At 41.5% G+C, this 24,556-nt stretch overlaps 3 protein-coding genes across 3 annotated transcripts in view; 2 read left to right on the top strand and 1 right to left on the bottom strand.

Moving 5' to 3' along the window:
* The window catches only part of dock10 (dedicator of cytokinesis 10), a gene marked incomplete at its 5' end in the record, with an annotated part of 64,447 nt that extends 50,140 nt beyond the window's left edge, over positions 1–14,307 (top strand). Inside the window, 26 exon segments of the mRNA XM_042218079.1 lie at positions 159–191; positions 420–598; positions 1,543–1,659; positions 1,801–1,909; positions 2,006–2,127; positions 2,456–2,570; positions 2,783–2,849; positions 3,214–3,261; positions 5,541–5,651; positions 6,210–6,319; positions 6,396–6,508; positions 7,460–7,597; positions 7,689–7,871; positions 7,967–8,077; positions 8,172–8,387; positions 8,485–8,542; positions 9,179–9,280; positions 9,882–9,988; positions 10,110–10,232; positions 10,334–10,447; positions 11,771–11,917; positions 12,018–12,228; positions 12,354–12,544; positions 12,626–12,726; positions 12,883–13,021; positions 13,462–14,307. Of these exon segments, the coding sequence (XP_042074013.1) occupies positions 159–191; positions 420–598; positions 1,543–1,659; positions 1,801–1,909; positions 2,006–2,127; positions 2,456–2,570; positions 2,783–2,849; positions 3,214–3,261; positions 5,541–5,651; positions 6,210–6,319; positions 6,396–6,508; positions 7,460–7,597; positions 7,689–7,871; positions 7,967–8,077; positions 8,172–8,387; positions 8,485–8,542; positions 9,179–9,280; positions 9,882–9,988; positions 10,110–10,232; positions 10,334–10,447; positions 11,771–11,917; positions 12,018–12,228; positions 12,354–12,544; positions 12,626–12,726; positions 12,883–13,021; positions 13,462–13,509 (3,113 nt within the window). The 3' untranslated portion in view covers positions 13,510–14,307.
* A 2,697-nt stretch (positions 14,308–17,004) lies between these two features.
* LOC102298471 lies at positions 17,005–21,887 on the top strand. Its single transcript, XM_005915808.2, has 3 exons — positions 17,005–19,468; positions 19,868–20,090; positions 20,297–21,887. The coding sequence occupies exons 1-3, from the start codon at positions 19,138–19,140 to the stop codon at positions 20,424–20,426; spliced, it is 684 nt and encodes a 227-aa protein (XP_005915870.1). The 5' UTR covers positions 17,005–19,137; the 3' UTR covers positions 20,427–21,887.
* Positions 20,458–24,556, bottom strand: gucy1b2 (guanylate cyclase 1, soluble, beta 2). Its single transcript, XM_042218032.1, has 11 exons — positions 24,404–24,556; positions 24,238–24,325; positions 24,016–24,119; positions 23,664–23,880; positions 23,273–23,593; positions 23,026–23,174; positions 22,719–22,865; positions 22,333–22,487; positions 22,024–22,205; positions 21,565–21,751; positions 20,458–20,572 (listed from the first exon to the last, which is right to left on the bottom strand). The coding sequence occupies exons 1-11, from the start codon at positions 24,554–24,556 to the stop codon at positions 20,458–20,460; spliced, it is 1,818 nt and encodes a 605-aa protein (XP_042073966.1).

The raw sequence follows: 24,556 nt of genomic DNA, 5'->3' as shown, positions 1-24,556 counted from the left end.
AAGGTCGCACCCCAGGTTATACGCTTGTAGGGCACTGAGTGTCTTTTCAATGTGGTAACGATCACGCATCGAGTAGCTCTCATTTGTTTATTAACACTCAGTCTTTCTCGCTTTCTCTTTCTGTCATTTTTTTTTCTCACTTTATGTGTCCATGTCAGACCATGCATTCCCAGAAACACAAAGTACTCATGGTAAATATGTTCACTCATTCCTTTTGTTACATTGTATGTGCTACACTGTGTATCCTGAAGTGGGATGAATATCATGATGATGATGAAATCCATAAAAAAATTCAGCATGTCGCAATATTTGCTGATCAGTGAACTACAGCAAATATGTGTGTAAGCTTTGTTTGAATCCTGTACAGTTCAGTTAATTTCCATTTAAAATGTGGCTCTCTTTGTGGCGTCTCTCCTCAGCATCAGTGCCTGAGTACAACCTGACTGGAGAGTTCTGCAGGAAACACTTCCTGACTGGCTTGTTGCTGAGAGAACTGGGGCTGGCTCTCCAGGACGAGCAAGACCTGAGACACCTAGCCTTGGCCACCCTGAAAACCCTAATGGCCAAACACTCTCTGGATGCACGCTATGCCACCAAGGTAGACAGAACAGATGTTAACATGGGAAAAGAAACCGAAGCCATGAAAAATGAGTCATGAGCAAACAGTAGAAATTCTTCCACAGTGACTCATGCAAACACATACACACTGACATGTGATTCTTCAAAGCAGCTGCAAGCAGCCATGAAGATGTCTTAATGGATGCTGGGAAGGGTCTAGATCAGATCAAAGTTAGCAATCTGCCCTCAGTTAAACGTTGCCAAATACTGCCAACCACAACACAAGAGCAGTGGGCTGTAGTCAGGCCGAAGCCTGAATGAAAACCAAATGTGTGCAATCAAGAAATAAAATGGCTACATGAATAAAAACCACTCATGCAACACAATGCAGGTGAAATTTTATTTAACATTTTGCTGAGGTCAGTGAATTTCCATGGCTGCTTTATTCTAATTCATGAGTGCAGTCTGCAGTGCTTTTATACAGGGATTAGGAAGTACATTACATTTAAGAAAAACAATGTCGAAATAAAGCAAAGTGTAAATAAAATGAATATAATGACTAGGAAATAATTTCATCTGTAATTTTTAAAGTTTAAAATTGCAATTAACTGTAATTAATCTGATGTCAGCAGCACGTTTCAAAAAAGTCATCACTGTGTTACATCTTTCTTAATTTAACAACACTTTATAATCCTCACATCTAAAAAAGACTCTGCCTTTCTGGATGCTTCTTTTTATACTGATTATCGGGTATAAAAAAAGAGCTACTCAGTCATGTAATTTGTTATGAAATTTTCCACCTTTTATTTTTCACTCACTCATCCTACTCAGAGCCAGGGTTAAACACATAACCTTAAGTTTGAATTGCATGTATTTGGCCTAAAAAAGCTTAAAAAAAGGTTTCTGAGTCAAATAATGAGATGATTTATATAAAAAAAGTACTGATTTAATTAGACCAATTCTGACTGATACTTTCTTTTCCAGGAAAAGCAGGCAAGAATTGCATCTCTCTACCTGCCGCTTTATGGCCTCATCCTGGACAACATGCCAAGATTCTTCCTCAGGGACCTTTTCCCCATCTATTTTACTGCTAGTGACCAAGTAAGAGTCAAGACAAATGATGAAATTATTAAAAAACACTGTACTGATTGGCTCCTAAATGTTCAGAATCATGTATATTTGTGTTATGTTTTAAGGTAAATCTATTTTCTCTTTGTGCTGTCTTTTTTGCACCTGCAACAGGGCTCTCGAGATGACCTCAGTGTGGGAGCAGTGGCAGCTGGAGGGGTTACTCGCCATGCCAACTCTGTAGATGCCTCATTTTCCAAAGAAGTACTCAATTCCATTACAGGTAGCACTGTTATATGTGTGTGTCTATTTCCAGTGAATCTATCTAATATAAAGTAAGTCAGGACATTGATGCCTACACTTGTTCTTCCCGCGCCAGCCTTCTCCTCCTTGGCAGTTGCTACGGCTAACCAGGCTGACTCTCGAGGCTCTCTGATCAGCGTGGACTCCAACCCGAGCAACAGTGACAGGAACAGCGAGAAAATGGATGGATGTGAGAAGGTGAGACAGTTCACATGAAAAAGAGCAAACATCTGTATAGAAAATGTAGTCATTTATTTATTATAAGTTTCACTGGTAGTCTTCATATGTACATTGTAAGACCCCAGCATTATACTTTGTAAATAATGCGTAAAATATATTACAGCAATCAGCACCTCCAGCAACCTAAAATCACCCATATAATATCTTGTTTCTGCATTTTTAAAAGTAGTAAAATTTAATTTAAAAATACTGGACCAGCTAATAACACACCCATTATATCCAACTTTTAACTCCTGTTAACAACAGTTTATCACTGACTGCATTTCTGTCTGATGTTGGTCCTTAGTTTGCCCGGCCCCAGTCCCTGATAGGCTACGGTTCTCGATGTGACAAGCTGGACCAGGCAGAGACCCGCAGCCTCCTCATGTGCTTTTTGCAGATCATGAAAACCATATCTGAAGGTAAGATCTATCACTTAAAGAATTCATGCAGTCCACAGGAAATTTATTACATTTACTGCTATACTTAGCAGTGAATGTATACAAAAATTGACACAAAAGTTGCTTTTTGTTCTGTTGCTGAGGGATTTTAATACTGTGAGCTTCAGATAGCCATACTTTTTTCAGTCTGTGAAAAGATTTTTTATATTATGTCTTTCATTGTCTATTTCCAGATGTGCTGGTGTCCTACTGGCACCGCGCCATTCACCAGGAGATCTCGGACTTCTTCAACATTCTGGAGTAAGAGCTCTTCTTGTTTTTGCTGAAGACTGCAGGCATTGCTACACTGATTAGAGATACTCACTGTTCACAGAGAGAGAGAGAGAAAAAAACTGTAGAGAGACAGACGGGGCTGAGGGCAAGTGAACAAGAAGAGTAGAAAAGGGAACGTGGCCAGTATGAAAATACTGACACTATAAGAGAGAGGTAGAGAGAAGAAAAACAGACTATAATTCCAGTGAGAGCTCCTGTCCACCAACGAGTGCAGTAAATTAACTTTCCGTGTTTCCTGTTTGTCTCAGCATCTAGACTGTTCTGGTTCACCTCAGTGTGATCACTTATCTGTCTTCTTATCTAAGAAAACTTTTGAATTGTGTTTCCTTAGGCTCTGTCTTCAGCATTTTAGATTCCTTGGAAAACGCCACATAGCCAGGTGAGTGCTTTCTCCAGCAAAGAGATGGAGCAGGTGCCATTCAAATGCATTTATTGTAACGCTGCACATATGGAAACTGCATATTAACTCAGTGTACATGTTGCCACCACACACTGATACATAATTCATGTAATCATTCACACAATCATAAATGCAGCCCCACAGACACATTCGCACACGCAACGCACGTGAAATCAGACTAAGTCAGGCAGAAATACTAAAATGTGTTCAGTATGCATGCACACACTCAGGGATCAGCTTCAAGAGGGGAGGAGGTGAAGGAGGGAAGAAAAGGAAGAAGGGGGGAGGTGAAACTCCTGGATCTCACTGTTCGAAAAGAATCACTGCTGGATATTGTAGTGTAGTGGTTGGCAAACACAGGATGGGGGTTGTTATCGTGTGTGCGTGCTCTTACTGGAGCTGAGCCATTGGCACTGCGAGCCTCTTCCATCTTCTGGATCCTCCCAGCTAATTAAATTAGCCCTCTTTTTTTCCTTTCAGCAATAGGATGCTGAGATGTAAGCCAACAAAAGGCTGGGAGAACACACTGCTTTACTGTGTGTGGAGGCATTAACTGAATGAAGATAGCTGGAAGCCTAGCTAGGGCTCTCAGACGTAGTTGAGCCTGTCTGGGGCTGCTAGCTACTTAACATTCATCCATAATACCAGGCCACGGGGGATTCAGAGTGTGTCTGTCTCGGCGTCTTTCTCTGTTGGCTCTTTTGAGTCAGTTTGGGCACCCCACTGAAGTTCAGGAGTGATGAAATACATTACATTAGGTCTTAAAGATTTAATCTTGAATATTTGTGATTAAAACATCAGGAAATGCTTGAATAACAAGTGTAACTGTCAAAAACTACTAATCTGCTTCATCAGGAGTGTGTGACTGTGGTTTAATCCTGTGTTATTGACAGTAGTCTGGCAACATAAGCTGTCATATCATGGCATTGACGTTTACTAGCTGAGCCCCACCCACTTTAGATCAATGAGAAGTTAACAGTTAAAAGCAAAAAACAGAGAAATCTCCTATATAAATTCAACCAAAGATTTCCAAGACATGTTTTAGGGCCACTGGTCATAGTTAGAAGCTGATTGAGGAAATTGTTTCATTTATCCAGCAATGTTGTAGTTTAGTCCCAGACATTATTCTAGCTTATCCCTTACTTCCTTAATGTTCTATGTTCTCAATGCACACGACCAACATAACACAACTAAGTAACATTTGTCTGTTACGTTTTCTCCATGTTCGACCTTGCTGTTGTAGTTTCCATGACAGTGCATGCATTCACCCTCCCGCTCTGTGCATGGTGCCTCTGATAATGGTTTGTCCTTGTGACCGCACATTTATCGATGTCCTGTCACATCAAGTAACACTTTCTTTGTTGACACAGATCCATTTTATGTAATGTTCCGTTTGCTGGTTTCGTTTGCTTTTTACATCTTTTCCACATTTTACGACTCAGATGTTGCACGTTGACCTTGTAACCCTCTGCCTCCATGCCTTCAGTCTCAGCACTGGCTCAGCTCCACCATCTGCTTGGCTTCAGTGTTTTTAATAGGCTCTGATGCTTTTGTGTTGATTGGCTTACGCGCTTTCTTTTATCTGGCACAGGAAGCATTTGCTTTACTCAGATTGGCAGCAGTTTCTGATCAAGCTTTAAGGATCACAATAATTTGATAAATTGAACATCTGTTTTTCTTGAGATACTGTTACGGAGCTCATTTGTGCCGCAGCATAACTGACATTCAGCTTCATCACACCAATATCTTGTCCCTAAGCTGTCCATAGTTGTATGTTACTATCACCCCGAAGCCCCAGCTTCCACTCACACTCTACCAAGAGTTAATGCAACATTTTCACATTACTATACTAGTGGAAAACTAAAAGCATCAGCTCTACTGACTCTAACCTTTCCATCTGGCTGACCTTCCTCTCGAGCTGTTTGATCCTTGTTTTTGGCTCCAGCCGCTTTCATCACACCAAGGTCAAATCGGAGATCTTGTGTGCTTTTTGCATTTCATTTAGCCTTACTAAAATCAAATGTGACCCGGCTTCTATAAATATGTAACAAGGTCACAAAGGTGCAAAAATTGTAGCGCTTTGCAAGCTGCTTCACATTTAGACAGTAAGGTCAGTTTTTTTTATTGATTACAGACATGCTCTAACAGCTATTAGCATGCCACCCACAGTTAGGATATCTAACTAATAACAATTTTAAAAATGATGGTCTTAATTAAACTAACTAATGTTAGCTTTGATGTGGTTGGCTTGTGAACAGGAAGCTAGCAGCGGCAGTAAAGCTGGCTCAGTCAACCCACGCCAATGGCACCCTGAAGGGCTCTAACAACCCCTCCCAGTCCTCTCAACCCTCAAGCATCTTCCCACAATGGTAATCACCCTCCACAAGGAAAACAGACAACACCTCAGCCATGATGACAAACGAAGTCTTTGTTTACTGAAAGTGTTCTGAATGCTAATGATGTCTGGTGGCCCAAAAGTGCTTCATGATGTCATAAAACTCCAGACTCTTTAATACACGTTAAACATGCAAGAGCAATGTGAATACTTGAAAAAAAAGGATAATGCATTTGTGTCGTGTGTAATTTCACCATTTATGTGACCACTGTGTTTCCACATTACAGACTGTAACTTGTGTTCTCAGCATGCCTCTTCCCATACCTGCAGTGTTCTGTGTGATTTGCCAGTCTTTGTGTCTGTACACTCATGTGTTGATAGCTTCCCGATAGCAGCAAGTCCTTGAGACATGGATGTCATTTATATCTACCCGCCTACTTAAGTGTGCAGAATCTTTAGCGATAGTGTACCTTTGCATTTATCCAAAGGTTTAGTACTACATTTACTGAAGGGCAATTTAGAGAAGTCATGAATAAAACCCGCACACGCTGTGATTTATATGAGCTTCTGATTCATGCTGTTGACCCTCCAGGATGGCATCTGGGGGTGATGGCCACCGGCATGCTCGCTCCCAAACCATGCCCATCATCAGGGGCAAGAATGCCCTCACCAACCCCAAGCTGCTGCAGCTGATGGAGCCAGGTAACAAATACTCTGACTGAGGTCACAGTGAGGTTACTTTGATGTATTTGTTATTCATACGTGCTTCTATTTCTAGACGGCATTCAGGATGGGGACACGTTGAGTCCTACAGATATTGAGGCGAACATGTCCACAGAGGTCGCCCTCACTGTGCTGGATGTACTAGAGCTGTTTGTTCAGCATCAGAAGGTCTGTGACCATTTCATATTATACAACCCAAAATTAAGTTAATACCACAAAGTATTACATTGTACTTCTTTAGAGAAATTTATTTTTTTAAGCCACTTATGTGGAAATGTGGCTGTCAAGAAGACACTCTAAAGGAAGGAAATGGGGAAAATAACTGAGGTATACCAAATTGCACAAAAACCGCCCTGAAAACCAGTGGCAACAGGTCTTATTGAGTGAAATGTTTGGTTCATCTTCATTGATATGTACAGAGGTAGTCAGGAGGCATGGTAAAGAGGAACAGTGAGTGTCTACAGCCACGTGTAAAAAATAAAAATAAACAATGTTGAGGCTCTGTTGTGGATTAGAACTGCATTTCAGTTAGATTAATTTTGGATTGGCCTCACCACAACCTGGACCTCAATATTACTGAAGCATTGTGGGATCGTTTTAACAGAAATGGAACAAAAGACAGTCAACATCCAAAGAAAAGCTTTGTAGACACCTGAAGGACTATTACTATTACTACTTTTATAAAAAAAATTAACGATAGGCTAGACAGTGAAACTACTTTTGGCTGCTCCCTTTAGCTCTGTATATTTAATTTGGCAGGTTTTTTTTTGTTTTTTGTTTTTACAATAGAAGTCCTTCTTGATGCAAACCTGGTGGGGATTTGTCTGCTTCCATCATTAATGTTTCACTCAATAAAAGTGGGCATACCAAATATTGACTTTCAAGCAGAATTTGTATAAATTCCATTGTTGCCTTTTTTACTGTACTTACACATGTCTGCAGATGTTACAGTAAACTGTTACACCCATTTCCCCACTTTCCCAGCAAAATATAAATAAATGTGAGGTGGCTCAAGTCATACACATTCATTTCATACATACTGCCGCCTAGTGTTTTTTTAAAGACTGCATTGAAGTCTGGTGAAACATGTTTTGCTTTCGTTTTCTTACATTCATCCAGAAGCAGCTGTTGCAGGACGATGGACAGAACACATTGATGAAGAAGGTGCTGGACACCTACTTGCTCTTCTTTCAGATCAACCAATCAACTGCTACTCTACGGCATGTCTTTGCTGCACTCAGGCTTTTTGTACAAAAGGTCCGTAAACCTTTCTTTAATCGTTCAACATATCATTGAAGACTCGAGTCATTATCTTATGGTTAGTTTCATCTTTCTCTTTTTTCTGTAGTTTCCCAGTGCATTTTTCCAGGGTAAGGCAGACCTGTGTGGCTGTCTTTGCTACGAGATCCTCAAGTGCTGTAACCATCGATCCAGCTCCACCCAGACGGAGGCAGCTGCCCTGCTGTATTTTTTCATGAGAAAAAACTTTGAGTTTACCAAGGGAAAGTCAATCGTTCGCTCACATCTGCAGGTCAGTTAATATAAAGAAGTAAAATGACTTCATTTGAGTTTTGTGTACTTTGCGTATCACCGTTTCATGGCTATACTGGCCTGTCTCCGCTACAGGTTATCAAGGCAGTGAGCCAGCTGATAGCAGATGCTGGAATCGGAGGCTCGAGGTTTCAACAGTCTCTGGCCATCATAAACAACTTTGCTAATGGAGATGCACCACTGAAAGTACAGAATTCCTTAAGCTTTTAAAACACCTTTTCTATCAATAATTATCATCAATCGTGTACTTTATATTTAATTTTACTTTCATTTTCTACAGAACACACCGTTCCCTGCTGAGGTGAAGGACCTGACCAAACGGATCAGGACAGTTCTGATGGCTACAGCACAAATGAAGGAGCATGAGAAGGATCCTGAAATGCTGGTGGATCTGCAGTACAGTCTGGCCAATTCCTACGCGAGCACCCCTGAGCTTCGACGCACTTGGCTCGAGAGCATGGCCAAGATTCACGTCCGCAACGGGGATCTCTCAGAGGTTAGAAATGTTGCATTTTGTCAGGTTCTCAGAAACATCAATAATGTCACATAAAAGTATCAGTTTAAAAAACATCTAACTTCTGTCTTTCCCTCAGGCTGCTATGTGCTACATCCACATCTCAGCCCTGATTGCTGAATCGTTGAAGAGGAGAGGTTAGTCCACACTTTGCTGCCACTTTTGCCCTCGCGAGCTTTTTGCAGCATGGTTTGTGTGCAAATATCTGTTTGCAGTGCAGTGAGATTTTTGTATATTTGTGCATCTCTGCAGACATGCTAACTTGAGTTCATCCAATCACATACAGCAGCTTCTCACAATGGAATACTTTTTTCTCTTTGCTATCATAGTCATCAAACCTTTGAGGCATCAGTCCTTCATACATTCACTGTTCTTGATGTGTATGCCTGAAAGTGAGGACAGTTTTCATCTGAGTGTGACTGACTGAGAACTCATGGGAAATGATGTTTGATTCCTGTTCCTGTCCTGTAGTAGTATAGACCTTTCTTTTATATTTAAATTCCATCCTCCTCTTAGATTGATGTCCACACATATTCCTGTGCTTCACGTTTTTCTGTGTGTGCATGCTTCCTCGTGTAAACAGCTTGTATCTGCCACTCAGTGTTTCTGACGTCTTTTGCGCATGGCTTTACTCACTGAGCCTGTGGGCTAGTTCCTAGCATAGAGTGCCAGCAGTTCAGCTGCTTTGTGAGCCTTGTCCGTGAGCATAAAGTGGCAAAAGCAAGTGGACATAAACTTTGTAAACCTGCTCCTCCTCCCCTCCTACCAAACAGGCTACTGGAGCGCTGACAAGGCCAGGATGTCCAGTGTGTCCCCTGAAGAAAGCCCTGTCTATAAATGTAGCTCCTTACTAACTACCTCCCGAGATCCAGACAGTGAGTGTGTGCGCCTGGGGGTCCGCTGGGTGGTGTTGGGGTTGGGTAAAAACATGAATGTAGAAACAGAAAGACCTGAATGTGGTTGGTAGTGAGTGTGCACTTATATTTGTTTGTACCTTTTGAATTTTTTTGCAAGCTCTGGATATTGAGTGGCGGACATGATTTGGATCAAAGGGACATCAGGTTGTCCGGTGGTGGTTTAAATTTGAATCACTTTTCTACACGGTGTATTGCATTTTGCAGTAAATTGTTCTGAGGACCACTGTTCTTGCCTTGATGGCATGATCTTGTGCCAGGTTACGTTTTACTATCACTGTGTCTGTTCACACAAGTCTCACAGGATATGATGCTCAGTGTCACAGGGGTTTGATGTGAAGCACACTCACATTTGCTGTTTTTGCAAAAACTGAATGCTTGACTGTAAGTCTCGTATTTTCTTGCAAGACTGTGATAGCAGATGTATTTTAAGCATCTATACGTGCGTTTACATGCCAAACATAGCACCAACGATAACGTGTGATGTCTGTAGGAAGTATGCAAGTGTGTGTCTTTTTAGTAATCCTGCCCTGATATCACTTTCACTTGTTTGACACACCAGCATCCTTCTCCATGGGCTGGGCAGCATTTATGTGCATCAGCCCTAATGTTAAAGAGGAGGGAGCCATGAAGGAAGACACTGGTACACAAGACACGCCATATATTGAGGTCCGTGTTAGCCTTTTTGTCCTGAACAAAACCATTAACTCTGTTGGATTTAATCATCAGAATTACTGTTGCCGGTCAGATTTTTCTCTTATGTTCTTCGTGCTCTCGTTGCACTGTGTAGGACACCCTGGTGGAGCAGCTGGAGCTGTGTGTGGACTATTTGTGGAAATCGGAGAGATACGAGCTCATTGCTGACATCAACAAACCTGTAATTGCTGTCTTTGAAAAAAGAAGAGATTTCAAGGTAACGGCTTTTACCCTTTCTGTGTAAGCGTGTGAAAAAATGTGCAGTGTGAGCTGCGTATGAAATTATTTGTGTGCTTGTTTGTTTGCTTGTGCCTACAGAGGCTATCAGAGCTGTACTATGACATCCATCGCTCCTACCTGAAGGTGACGGAGGTGGTGAACTCAGAAAAGCGTCTCTTTGGGCGCTACTACCGTGTAGCTTTCTACGGACAGGTGAGTGTTTTCTTGAGCTTACCTTCACAGACTTTTAAGATACAAAGGACAACGAACAGTCACTGTAACTACACGTTTAACAAATACATCGGAAACACCACTAGGTGGTGTGTTTTTGCACATAAACTTAACTACGTGTGATCAGTTCTACACACATGTTATAATAGAGATATAGATTTCCTTAACTGAAATCTATGGAAAAAAAAATTCTGCAACGGCAAAGACAGGGGTAGAAGCATATATATCCAGCTATCTATATGCAGCTTTTATGTCTTGTTGACTATTGAAATGGAAGTTATTTAGTTAATACTTTAATTTACAATTATTCTAATGATAAATTGCTGTTTAATTGCAAAGCTTCTTCCCATCAGTAAGCTTGTGATCATTTCTTTCTTTGTTCGCATACCACCACGTGTCAGTGCCAGAAATCTCAAAGGTTTGGTAAATAAAAGTGAAACTGTCAGGATAGCTAGTCTTTTTTGTAATTTGGATAACTAAACCTTGTAGAAAGCTTAATATTGAATTCTACTTGGCCCTGGGTTCATCTTTGAAGCACTGGCTTTATCTCCAAAGGTGCATTGTGTGGTTTGGGCTCGGTTTTTACAAACCTGGCTGCTTTACACAGGATAGGTGTAAAATAGTGAGACTTTCAGATAAAGAAGAATGCAGTACCTGGTCAGTGAGGCATGGAAATGGAAACAGGACACTAGATTTGTTTTGACTGAATCAGTGTCTTTAATTTCTCTGTCTGCTTTTTTTTCTTCTGTTTTGTTGTATTCTGTATCAAGAATATGGTAAGTTTTGTATGTCCTTGATTTTCCATTTTCCTCAGTGCTAACCACTTTTACCTTTCTTCTCCTTTTACCACTATTAACATCTGCTGCTCTTACCCTTTGAAGGGTTTGTCTAAGGCTTGCTGTGGCCCATTTCACTTCCCATTAAGCCCAACAATGAAACTGTTTCCTTCTTAAACATTAAGACGAGCTGATATCACAGAGCAACAGTGAACCAGAAGATAGGATTTACTGAAACTCATTCACCCTTGGCATTTGACTCCAGTGCCGCCTCCGCACTCCCTCATCCAGAACTTAACACTGGTACCCTGTTAGTGTTGAGATGTTCTAACAAAGTGACAAAGTTTTTGTATCTGAAAGCACAAGTGACTCAAGAAACCCCAAGAGAGCAACATCTAATGTGCTGTGAAAGCAAAAGCAACACATCCTATGAATCAAAAATAAAAGACTACATACACACCAAGCCAACCAACATGTAACAAGCTTTGCTGATTAGTGTGTGCATATTTGTGTGTTTGTGTTCTGGTAGGGTTTCTTTGAAGAGGAAGAGAGCAAAGAGTTCATCTACAAAGAGCCAAAGCTGACAGGGCTGTCGGAAATCTCCCAGAGATTACTCAAACTCTACTCAGACAAGTTTGGAGCTGAAAATGTCAAGATGATCCAGGACTCTAATAAGGTATCTTACAGAATTTGGCCATTAAAATGAATGAATTAACATCTGTTGGCGCTGCGGTGTGTTGCTTATGTGATAATATTGTAAAATTCTTTGCTAACAGGTAAATCCTAAAGACCTGGACCCCAAGTTTGCTTACATTCAGGTCACATATGTAGTGCCCTACTTTGATGAAAAAGAACAATGTGACAAAAGGACCGACTTTGAGAGGCATCACAACATCAACCGGTTTGTATTTGAGACACCGTTTACGCTGTCAGGAAAGAAACATGGGGATGTGGAGGAGCAGTGCAAACGGCGCACCATACTGACTAGTGAGTATCTCTTCTTTGTTTATATCTCTGATAGATACATATTTTTTTGAGTCACCAGAACATACATTTGTCCTCTTTCTGTTACTGTATCTGACAGACTGTGTGTGTGTTTTTCTGTTCTTTAGCAAGTTCCAGCTTCCCTTACCTTAAAAAGCGCATCCAGGTGGTGGAGCAGCAAAGCACAGAAATGAATCCAATTGAAGTTGCCATTGACGAGATGTCACGTAAAGTCTCTGAGCTCAACCAGCTCTGCAACATGGAGGAGGTGGACATGATCCGGCTGCAGCTAAAACTGCAAGGCAGTGTCAGCGTCAAGGTGGGGATTCTCCCAAACTATAGATACACACATTTTACATAGGTTACTCTGGTGTTGTCTCACTTGATCATCTCCATCCAGGTGAACGCAGGGCCCATGGCTTATGCCAGGGCATTTTTGGAGGAGAAGAATGCTAAGAAGTATCCAGACAACCAGGTCAAACTTCTGAAGGAGATTTTCAGGTATGATTTAAAGTGTTGAGCTAGCTAACAATGATTTAGTCCACTGTCAGGAACCGTACAATGTAATACTATTTAAGTTTCACTAAAAAAAAAAAGTTAAACACATATCAATGATCAGCACATTAACATAAGTCAAACTTAATCCGCCCCCTGCAGGCGGTTTGCAGAAGCCTGCGGTCAGGCTTTGGATGTAAATGAGCGACTGATCAAGGAGGACCAGCTGGAGTACCAGGAGGAGATGAGAGCTCACTACCGGGACATGCTGACTGAGCTTTCTGGGATCATGAATGAACAGGTCTCACAATGCAAAGACTAATGAGTGTCCAGACTATACTGCCATACATTCTTTAATTTATTTGTTGGCACTTCAGTTGCATGGCATACTGAGCACCCTCTTTTTTTCTTCATGCATTATTTTTGGAGGCAGTTATTATTTTCGTGGACATCCTCTTCTGTTGCAACCTTTTCTCACACTGCTGCTTTTAAAAGCATCCTTGCCTTCCATTCATCTTCTCTGCCTAACCACTCCCTGTCCACTCTCTGTAAAACTGCTGTCATGTCATCAGATTTCTTTACAGAAAGACATCTTTTTCGCCTTTATACTTGCTTAACTCACTTTATTGTTACCTGAAATCCCAGCTCCCAACTCAGGAACCAAAGTGCCAGACTTGATATTTGCTCGCGTTTGCATTTTTCCTATTCCAATTGCAGCTTTTTATTCTTATTCTTGTGCAGATTCCTCACACAAGACAACCAGGAACAGAAAGGCACAGCACCTACTGAACGGCCAGTAGACTCGCCATAAACATTTTGTCCCAGTTTGAGCCTCAGAGTGACTCATTTGATTGTTTCCGACCTTTTTTCCCCCCCTGAAGCAGTTGGCTAGTGGAACTGTGACTGATGAAGAGTGTAGAGGACATTAAGGGAAGAAGTGTGTAGACTGTGGTTGTGGTAGTCTGTAGTCCTGTTGTTGAACTTTGTCTACAGTAGAGAGCAGACTGCTGGACTGTTAGCTACTGTACGTTTTGATTTAAAAGACTCGGTTCGTGTGTCGTATAGATTTCCCTGCCCCCTCAAGTGATTACATTTGCTTACATATTGGCAGACAAACCTGCAAACAAATTCAAATGCACACAAACACACAACATGCGCCTTCTCTCCACAACCCTGACCCTTTAGAGAACAGTGACCTTACTGAGCTCGAGGTGCGTTCAGCTGTATGAAATATAAAGCTCTCTGGTGCATTTTGATTACAGTTATTTTTACATTTTTCTGTGGAATATTACTGAATTTCAAACTATTAAAAGAAGTCTCGCAAGACAACTAATGTGAAAATGGCAAATGATTAGATTACAGGTTTTAATTAGCCAAGAATGTGAGGAGTTGAACGCACCTCCAGTTCTTGTTTGAATGTAGAGCAGCTCCACATTGCTACTTTGTATCCTAGCTAACGATCTGGAAATATCAGCTTGTCAATTTTCAAATGGAAACAGACAAAAAAAATATGTTTTGTAACATTTTTATAATTGAAAATTCATTGTTACTGTTATTATTTCCTGTACTGTTTTAAATTGTAAATAAGAAATATTAATATTTAAAAATGTTTGAAATGTTGCTTTTTATAAAATATACAATATATAAATTTGTTTAGCTGAATAAAAACAAACAAACAAAACTAAAGTTTTATGTATAACATTTAAATAAAATTTTGTTAATGTCCAAAGATCATGACTATGTTTAAGTAGCTTAATTTGTTGTTGTGAGTCTTTTTGTTGTTTTTTATAATTGCACTTTACATTATGGTTACAGGTCCTCTGCTATGTTGTATCTGTAAGTTTACTCATCCAGTCTGTGTCTTGGCTGTAAATCTGCACAGCAGCCACTCATATTCTGTCTTGCATTGGCCTGAGACCGGCTAATTCATTAATTAGACATTTTAAATTAGCAAACTCAGGCAAAGACAAAGAAGAAAAAAACATTTTTTTAAACTTTGCTCCCTGGTGTTATAAACAATGGCTCTCTTTATCACTTATGTGTGACTATTATATTTTTTGTGTGTGTTTCCCTACATCTTCAATGTTGACTTCATATATTTCACTATAACCACATCTTTTCCAAATCCAAATATTTCTTTCCCCTAAATCAGAGCATTTTACTAGTTTTACTAACCTGGGAAACAGAGCTGGCACTAATCAAACAGATGAGACATTGGAGAAGCAAAACAGAACATGAGTACAGCGACAGAAGACTACCAAAGTAAAACAGGAAATACAGGGAACACACAATGAGACGCAGATGTACACAGAGACATGACTGGGAAAGAAACACAGGGCTAAGACAGACAAACAAGACACAGACGAGACCAAAACATGAACAGGACCAAATACTAACTAAGATCACCAAAACTAGAAATATTGAGTAAACTCAATAGAATAAGTAAACAAAACCAGGAAATATAAAATACAACGAGAACATAATGAATCAAAAGACACAAAACACTGGGTCAACGACCCAAGTACCCTAACACTGATGGCTACATTGTGATCATAAAGGCATGGACATGGTACACCACAATACTTCTTAGGTAGGTAGACTGTGGTCTATAAATAATACTCTTTGGTACAAAAGGTTTTAGTTCCAAAGAGTATTAGTAATTGGCTCTTATTAATCTCTGTCTCTCTTCCACAGTGTGTCTTTGTCCTATTTTCCTCCCCTAACTCTAACCGGCCACGACAGATGGCCTTCCCTCTGCTGAGCGTTTCTTCCTGTTATATATATATATAGTATATACATTGGGTGAATGTGCAGTAGTAGCAGCAAGCAGGTGAATTCTGTACATTAATATGAATAGACATCTGACTATTTTACAGGATAGACAATATAAACATGCTTAAAATTAAAGGAATTTGAAATGTACATTGTTCCTTGGTTTAGTGTCTGGAAGAGTCCTGTCTCAGTCAATTATAGATGATGTGAGATGATGTGAGCGGGCGGGTGTGTGTGGTTTAGGGCACGGATGGCTTGGGGATAGAAGCTCCTCTTGAGTCTCTCTGTCCTTGCCCGGAAGATGCGGAACCTTCTACCAGATTGCAGAAGTTGGAACAGTTTGTTGCCAGGATGGGACGGGTCCTTCAGTATCTGCGCTGCTCTAGTCCGGCATCTCCTGGTGTAGGTGTCCTGAAGCGGGGGGAGAGCAATCCTGCAGCAGCGTTCTGCTGTACGGATCACTCTCTGGAGAGCTTTTTGGTCCTTCACACAGCTGTTCCCAAACCACGATGTCATGTTCTGTGTGAGGATGCTCTCCACAGCGCCTGTATAGAAAATCCTGAGGATCTTTGGAGAGACCCTGAACTTCCTCAGTTGTCGTAGGTGATACAGGCGCTGCCTAGCCTTTTTGGTCTGGACCTGAATGTGGGCAGCCCATGTCAGGTCTGAGGAGATGTGGACACCAAGATACTTGAAGGACTGCACCCTCTCCACTGGAGCTCCATTGATGATAATGGGCTTGTAGTCTCTGTGCTGACCCCTTCTGAAGTCCACCACCAGCTCCTTGGTCTTGCCTGACGTTCAGCTGGAGGTGGTTGTCCTGGCACCACGATGCCAGATTCTTCACTTCATCCATGTAGGCCGCCTCATCGTTGTTGGAGATGGCACCCAACACCACTGTGTCGTCAGCAAACTTCACAATGGTGTTGGAGCCATGGGTGGCCACACAGTCTGAAGTGTAGAGGGAGTAGAGCAGTGGCGAGAGGACACATCCCTGAGGTGCTCCTGTGTTGATGGTGATGCTGTTGGAGAAGCACCTGCCCACCCTCACCACCTGAGTTCTGCCAGTGAGGAAGTCCAACACCCATGCACACAGACGGCTGTTAAGTCCCAGATCCCTCAGCTTTGTGAACAGTCTGCAGGGCACTATTGTGTTAAACGCTGAACTGTAATCAACAAACAGCATTCGCACATAGTTACCCTGTTTCTTGTCCACGTGGCTGAGAGTGGTGTGTAGGACGTGGGCGATGGCATCCTCTGTGGATCTGTTGGATCTGTAGGCGAACTGCAGCGGATCTGTGGTGTCTGGGATGGAGGAGGAGATGATGTTCTTCAGCAGCCTCTCAAACACCTTCATTACTACCGAGGTCAGTGCAACTGGCCGGTAATCGTTCAGGGATGAGGGTTTGCTGTTCTTGGGCACAGGGATGATGGTGGATCTTTTGAAGCATGTGGGGACCACAGACTTCGCCAGGGACTCGTTGAAGATGTAAGTGAACACACCTGCTAGCTGGTCAGCACAGCAGCGCAGCAGACGGCCGGTGATGCCGTCTGGCCCCGCCGCATTGTTTAGCCATCAACAAAGCATTTTCATTGCAGAGAGCTGCCACTCATAGGATGTTTTGTCTTTTTGAATAATTCTCTATAAACCCTAGAGATGGTTTTGCAGACCTTTTTAAAAACTATTATTCAGTATATAATACTACAACACAGCCTGATATCAGACAACTGTCGTCAGGTAGAATTCCTTGATTTAATTCATAAGGACACTCAAAAGCTATACCCACATAGGCAGTTGAAATTAAGTAACATAGACACATACTCTCACAAATGCATCTGTCAGTAGAGTGTGTTGCACTGACTTTAGCACAGTGGAGGGTATAAAATTGTGGTTGAGGTTTCATTGAAAGTGACATGGCATTAAAATTTAGTGTGCTCCCACAGTGACCAGTTTTCCAACGGATCTGATGTCAGTTTTTTTCCACTTGTTGGGTATAATTACTGACCATGCAGAGATAAAGCAGCAGAGTGCTTCTTTACTAATTGATGCTAAGCCTGGGGTTTGTACACGGCACATAAAAAGAGGTTAAGTGGCTCTGAAAATGCAGTTGGTGGTAAAAGACAAAGTATTGCCTTTATTTCTCTCTCACTCACTCACTCTCCATCTCTTTCTCACACTTGTCTGTTGTTGTTATCACAGTCTGACAAGACAGCTGACACATTTATGTCTGTCTCTTCACACTCCCTCTGTTCCACACCTGAGGTGCAGCAGATTGAGTTGCACTGACCCTCTACAATAAGTCCTCTACACAAACTGTTTTTCTGCCAGCCAATCGGCAGTACTCCCATCCTCAGTCTCATCTCTCTCACCTCCCGCCTTCTCTGTAGCCTATTTTGTGAACCAGAAAGGGGAGCTTATTGGGTTTCTCTCCTCCACAGACTAGTTTATGTGTGCCTGTCTCTGTCCCAGTGGCCTAGACTCTGGGAGGCTCGGGTTGCCCTGAGCCACCACCATTCAGTCCAAGTCACACATGAGAAAACCAACTGGGGCTCTATTTTAATTTGTTAATTAGCTAAACACCCTTCCTTACACCACTTGTATATTATGGATTATGCCATTTTAAATTATGTGGGTAACCTCGGTTTTTGTTTGAGTCGGGCCAGCTAGGGTACACGTGCACTCACAGACTTTCTGGTCTATTTATAAGGGATCACAACCTGTTGCCACATGAGCTCTACTGGCACACTGGACCATTCATCCTGACTATGGAAGTCCCACTGAGTGTAATTTGCTGAAATTTTCTTTGGAGTGCATCCTGTTGCATTTCATGTTTGTTCCTTCTCTTATTATTATCATCAAACACCTGCTTTTTTTCTACTGTCTTTTTCTTCAAAACTGCCTGCAATTTCTGGTTTAACCGCCCTCCTCCCTTTCATCAAACATGCATATTCATGAGACAGAGGATCATATAGCCTATTAAATAGACTTTAATTAATATCTCTCTTCTGAGTGAATTTGCTCATATTGAAAAAACACTCACACTGTCATTGTGCAAATAATCAATTACACTTGTTTTTTTTAAATGCTCTGCTCTAAATGATCTTATGCATCAAAATCAGGGCACACACACACACACACACACACACACACACACACACACACACACACACACACACACACCAAAGAAACAGAACAGGCCCCTATTCAGTCTCACTCCAAGATTTGTCTTGGCTGACAGATTTAATTAATATTTCAGGGGGAGGACATTGTAATCCCAACAGAGAAATAACCCCCACACAGTAAAGCTGGGATGCCAAAATCATTCCTACACCTTAAACATATAGTTGCTACAAATATTATAGGCACAAAAACGATGTCAAAACTCCTTTTAAGTGCTGCTCTAGCTTTTGTGCAGTGCACAATTCATTTCCGACCCCTGCTTAGTTTTCCTGAAACCGGACGCCGGGTGTGATGAATAAAACATTCTTTGTGTGCTGCTGGATGATCACCGGAGCGCTTTCAGGTGTACAAGTGGTGAAAGGCGATGTAATCTTCCCCATAACAAGATCTGGACTGAGATTGACAGACGCAGAGAACCTGGAAAGCCTCTAAGCAGGAGGACCACAAAAGCTTTGGGGACTGCAATGATAAAGCCGCAGGAGCACGGTGAGCTTCTACTGCGCGACTCCCTGCCGGTGTTTGGGAAGCCGTGGTACTGGCAACGCAGCAACAGCACCATGGAGAGCACCCGCAGCCTGGCGCAGGTGATCATGGAGATGCGGGACGAAATCAAGAAGCTGGAAGCGGAGAACCGGGAGCTGCGGGGAGACTTTGGTCAGCGTTCACTTGCAGCCATGCCAGGAGAAGCTAGTCCCGTGTCATCAGCAGTTAAGAAGCAGGCTGACAAGGATGATAACCCTTATGTGAACCTGAGGCGAAATGCGTCTGCGCCAGTCCTGGAGGGACAATACAAGGGTAAGAGGGAAGTCGAGTGGGGCATCAGACTGAGTTTAAACTAATGAAATAGTATGATAGGCTATCTCTTAGGGTTCTTTATTATATAAAAATTTACTTTAAAACTAGAAATAGGGCTCATTATAGGCTCGTTCTGATTCAATGGTCATCCTTTTTTAAGGAGATTTGAGGAGATTCCTTATTCACAATAAATGCCAACAAATTATCTAAGGAAAAATCAAAATATGTTAATTATAGCCTTTTATAATATTCGTAAATTTTATATAAACTTTAAAACGTAATATTTAGAGACACCTGAGAACATGACATTACTGTTTCCTGTCTATAGGCATCCCTGCCCTGTAAAATAAATAAATAAATAAAAATCTTTCAATCCATCATGTTTGTGCTGTTTCACAGAAAACACTGTGATGACTGTTCGGAGGTACTCTACAAGTTCCAACCTGTCTGGTGTGACTGTACGGGATGGAAGGATTAACAGGGTCCGGCCAAGCAACTCTGGTTGGGAAAGACTGCAAGAAGAAATCCAACATGGGAAAGGTGTCTTCGGTAACTCAACAAAGGAAGATGTGGGAAAAATTACCAACCGGCATTCCCTGCAGGAATATGTTCATAAAAACAGGTAGAGATAAATACTATAAATGCCCCAACTGTAGCTTTAAACAAATATTCATCTTAAACTTGACCTCACAGAGGCTTTAACTACTGTTTCCATTAATGGCTAATTTCAAAGTACTTTGTTCATTGCTTTGCCTCAAAAGGCTAGTCTTTATACAGAATCTCTGAAACTGCAGCAAAATTATTCTTGTGTTTTCTTTGCACCTTAAGGTCCAAGGTGAAAACTGTCACCTTCCTTCTACCTGTGGATGACATTTACACCAGTCGACCAGCTCTGACCAAACACCAGGGGGATCCTAGACTGTCTGACCTGGATTCCATAACTGAGACGGATTCTTGAGAAAACAACCAGACTTTAAACGAGGCAAAATTCAGACATGAACTGAGCCTCTGTGGCCTGCGACAGGTGACAGGTTGGCCTCTTCATCTAGGCCAATGTAGACTGGGCTCTTAGTGAGTGAGCCAGCAGACCGATTTTTATCACACCTGACCACACAAACAGAAGACTCTGGTTACAGGTGTTGTTTTCATGTGACCATGGTCAACAGTGATGAAGCACAGAGCCCTCCGGAGCGAGGATCAGATATCTGGTCTCTTCACCTGACCCCGGGTGTTGCTTGAGAGTGACACACACACCTGCAGGTGACAACCCTTTTACGGACAGCTGTGGTCGCTGACTCAGACTTCATGAGCGATGTTTTATTCATTATTTATTCATCTTGGTTTCTTTTCACAATGTAAACTGAAGAAGATGGTCAATGGACCTCCTGATGATGACCTGCTGTTCCTGAGCATGTATTTTGTTTTCTCAAAACCAAATCACAATCTTTGCTTTCATGTATAAAAGTCTTCTTAAAAGAATCCAGTGTTTGGATTATTTATATTAAATATAAATGGTATGAAAGTCATGTTTAAAGGAGACTGTTTTATTATTCCATAGATAGATAATCATTTCTCAATAACATGAAAACATTTTGCTTACTGTGCCACTGTCACTGTGCAGGGCAGACACAATTAAAACTTCTAATATAAGACGCATGAGCTACAACCAAAGCATATAATCATTACTTGAACTTCACCTGCAACTTCAACATTTGATCTGCAACATCCAATAAATGACACATTAACAGAAAACCTTGTACAGTGCAGCGAATCACTCTAACTGATGAAGTACAGAACATAATCTCTGCAGCAAAGTTGTTTTGTCAGTAGTTGGTGTCAGCTGCAAGGGTTCATGCTCATCATTACACCCACTCTTGCTGATAAACCATTTACAGCCTGTAAACTATTATGCATTAGTATTAGCAGCTCAGAGAACTACACAGAACTGGGTTTGGCTATGTTTTCTTTCAATATTAGTTTCCAAAGAATCACTCATCAAGTTTTGCTCCTGCATGTCCACATGGCTATCACTGTCTAATTCCTCTACGTTTTTCTCTGTGTATTCTGTTTGGCCAAATTTAGCAGTAGCTTGTAACTGGTCAGGAGCTCCATCCTCTGATTGGTTTTCAGTTTCGAGGCTTCCATAGCTTTCTGAGTCGGAGGGCTTGAGAATTGGGCGGATTTGAATCTCAGACATATTTGATGATGGCAGAGATTCACTTGGACTGTCTTTGTAATTCATTGGGATCAAGAAAGGCTCATCTTTATGCTTTGTTTCAAAACCTGTAAAAGAGGACAAAAACACAGTCAGAATCAGAATACTTTATTCAATCTAGAGGAATTTATGTGGTCACATTTGCTCCAAGACTGTTTCTATATACAGTTGAAATTGAGGTGCCCCTCTTATCATATTGATTTTGTTATTTTCTCTATTCATCTATTGCAGTGTGCACTTGTGCTTTAGATGGAGGAATTGTACAGACAGAAATGTCAAACAACCATCAGTTATAATTTCAAAGACACACAACAAATCACTACATTTGGTCTATACAGACCTGGCTGGTAGCTTCCCTGGCTGCTGTCCTCTCCGTCTGTGGCCTCCAGGTCACAGAGACCCATAATCTGCTGCTCGCTCACTCCGGTGTTTCTTTCAAGAAAGTAAGTGGTCATACTCCCCTTTCCCTTCACCTCTATCTCTCCTCGTTTCTGGATGACAAAGCATTTGTTCTTTAAAGCCCTGAAATATATGAAGGCAAGACTTAGAAATAAAGGCAGTAATCATTCTGATGATAACACAGGTTTCATAGCACATGAAAGTGTGTATGGATGCAGGTTTTCTTGTGCAATATTATGTGTCTCCTCACTGGTATACAGTTGGGCTCAAATGGATCTTGTTGGGGAGGCCGTGACTCTCCATACGAGATGCAGTGTTGACAGTGTCTCCGAAAAGACAGTAGCGTGGCATCTTTTCCCCAACTACACCTGCCAATACAGGACCACTGTGGAGACCCACACGGATCTATAGAAATACAAAACATCACACAGATGGAGTTACATATGTATATTTGGATTCAAACTCTGGCACAGGTGCATTTGGGGGAGTGAAAGAAGACTCCTTCCACTCAAAAGTGTGTTTTTGTCTCTGCTGCTTACAGCAGAACTACCGTAATGGTGTAGCACAATAATTGAGTAAAGTTCCCCCCATTTCACAACCATTTACTTAAGAAGTGCTCTATAAACTTCCTTGCACCTGAATGGGTCCTCCAGTTATGGGGTTAATAACCTCCTTGGCAGCTATAATCATGCCCAGAGCAAAGTTGGCCACCCTCTCAGCATGGCTGGAGACAGGTATAGGAACCCCACCTACCACCATATAGGCATCCCCTATGGTCTCAACCTGGTAAAAACAGAAAAATACTCTGTCAGGTTCAAACAGATGACATGATGGAAAAAAAAAACAACCCGTAACCAAAAGCTTTATGGAAATGCATGAATGGTTCTTTTCTTTTCCAGTGAAATGTACATGGAAAAAACCAGGTTACACCATTCATATTTACCTTGTAGACATTGTGCACAGTGGTGAGTCGGTCAAATTGCAGGTACATGGAGTTAAGCATATGAACGATTTGAATGGGTTCACACATGGCACAGATATTTGTAAATGTCACTACATCACTGAACAATATGGTGCATTCCTTGAATTCTCCTGTAGGACACATACACACAAATTAAGATGCAAAACAGCCACATCAGATAGGCCCAAACAAATTATCCAGTATTTATATCTTTTAACTATCTATTAACCTGCATCTACTTTTTTGCCCTCTTTCAGCTGGTTGGCTACATGCTTAGGCAGCATGGCATACAGCAAGTTCTCTGTCTTTCTCTTCTCTTCCTCAAGGTGCTGGGACAGGATGCGGAGCTCTTCCTTCTTCCTTTCCAGCTGACTGGATAGCTCCATTTCAGCCAGTCGCTGGTGATTGAGTAGGATAAGGTCCCGGGTGACATCATGGGGTGCAATGTCAGAAATGTGCATGTGCATTTCCTCCAGCTCCTGAAGGCTTCTCAGCAAAGGAGAGGCTTGATATAACATGCAGCGCAGAGAAGGCATCCAGATCATCTGACCTGAAGACAAATAACAGAAGATGGAAAAAAATACACACATAAGAAAAAGAAAATGTTTCTTTCTTTTTACCTCTGAGCTGAAGCATAGGCCGGCCTTTCCATGCCTCAGGCATCATTTCCCTGCGAGTCTGCATGACAAAGTGGCTGTTGATGAACTTCCGGATGCTGGAGATTGTGAAAGTCACCTCAGGATGCACAATGCTGAAGTACTCATCTAAATGGATATTCACAATCTGCAGCCCAGGGACAGTCCTTTGGAGATTCACTCCAGCCTGATGCACCACCAGCTGTACCACACACCACCACCATTAGGCTTTCACCGTTAATATTATATGACTTAATTATTTATGCCTCTTGAGTTGGTTTCTGCAGAGACTGTTCATCGCTAATCTAAACCATGTATATATTTCTGTAAATTTTACCTGCTCATCAAAGACTACATGGAAAGGGAAAGCATGGCAGAAAGTCTGCAGGTCAATTTTGAGCTTCATGGGATACACAGGTTCAAAATTCTTCAATGATTTGCCTGTATAGCAAAATAAATGTTGTAAATATTTATTTATACATACAAATGTAAAAATGCAAATGTCTTATAGGAGTCGTTGGGCACAGCCCATTGCTCCAAGGCTTTATGTTAACTGTACCTTTTCCGATGTGAACCAACTCCTTTGATGTCTGCCAGTGACTCCTGGGCATGGTGAAACTGATCTTTGTTTTCTTTTCATGATCAGACTGTTTGCATAAACAGAAAAGAGTTAGAATTCCAGTAAAATAAAATTGTTATTTAATTTAACACTTCTAAAATCTAACCTTTTTGATCCCGACGGTGGTATTAGGTTCATCAGTCAAAGAATGAAGGATCTGGGCCTTTGAGGAAGCATCAGTTTTACTGCTAACTAGGAAAACCACGTGCTCCTTCTTTCCAGTTCTCTCCAGTTCTTCTAGCTGGTTAACAATCTCCAT

This window comes from Haplochromis burtoni, unplaced genomic scaffold (assembly GCF_018398535.1).
Source record: "Haplochromis burtoni strain Fernald_Lab_line unplaced genomic scaffold, NCSU_Asbu1 Contig_15, whole genome shotgun sequence".
NCBI lineage: Eukaryota > Metazoa > Chordata > Actinopteri > Cichliformes > Cichlidae > Haplochromis > Haplochromis burtoni.
The sequence above is the reverse complement of the archived record's forward strand: the minus strand, read 5'-3'. Positions and strand labels throughout refer to the sequence as shown.

What these genes read in the sequence shown, in the direction of transcription:
- LOC102298471 (XM_005915808.2), top strand. Translation starts at nt 19,138, where the DNA reads ATGATAAAGCCGCAGGAGCACGGTGAGCTTCTACTGCGCGACTCCCTG. An exon ending in CCTGGAGGGACAATACAAGG is followed by an intron (nt 19,469 to 19,867) that starts GTAAGAGGGAAG and finishes GCTGTTTCACAG; the next exon opens with AAAACACTGTGATGACTGTT. An exon ending in GAATATGTTCATAAAAACAG is followed by an intron (nt 20,091 to 20,296) that starts GTAGAGATAAAT and finishes TTGCACCTTAAG; the next exon opens with GTCCAAGGTGAAAACTGTCA.
- gucy1b2 (XM_042218032.1), bottom strand. Translation starts at nt 24,556, where the DNA reads ATGGAGATTGTTAACCAGCTAGAAGAACTGGAGAGAACTGGAAAGAAG. An exon ending in ATGTAGTCTTTGATGAGCAG is followed by an intron (nt 23,881 to 24,015) that starts GTAAAATTTACA and finishes TGTGTGGTACAG; the next exon opens with CTGGTGGTGCATCAGGCTGG. An exon ending in GGGCAAAAAAGTAGATGCAG is followed by an intron (nt 23,175 to 23,272) that starts GTTAATAGATAG and finishes TGTGTCCTACAG; the next exon opens with GAGAATTCAAGGAATGCACC.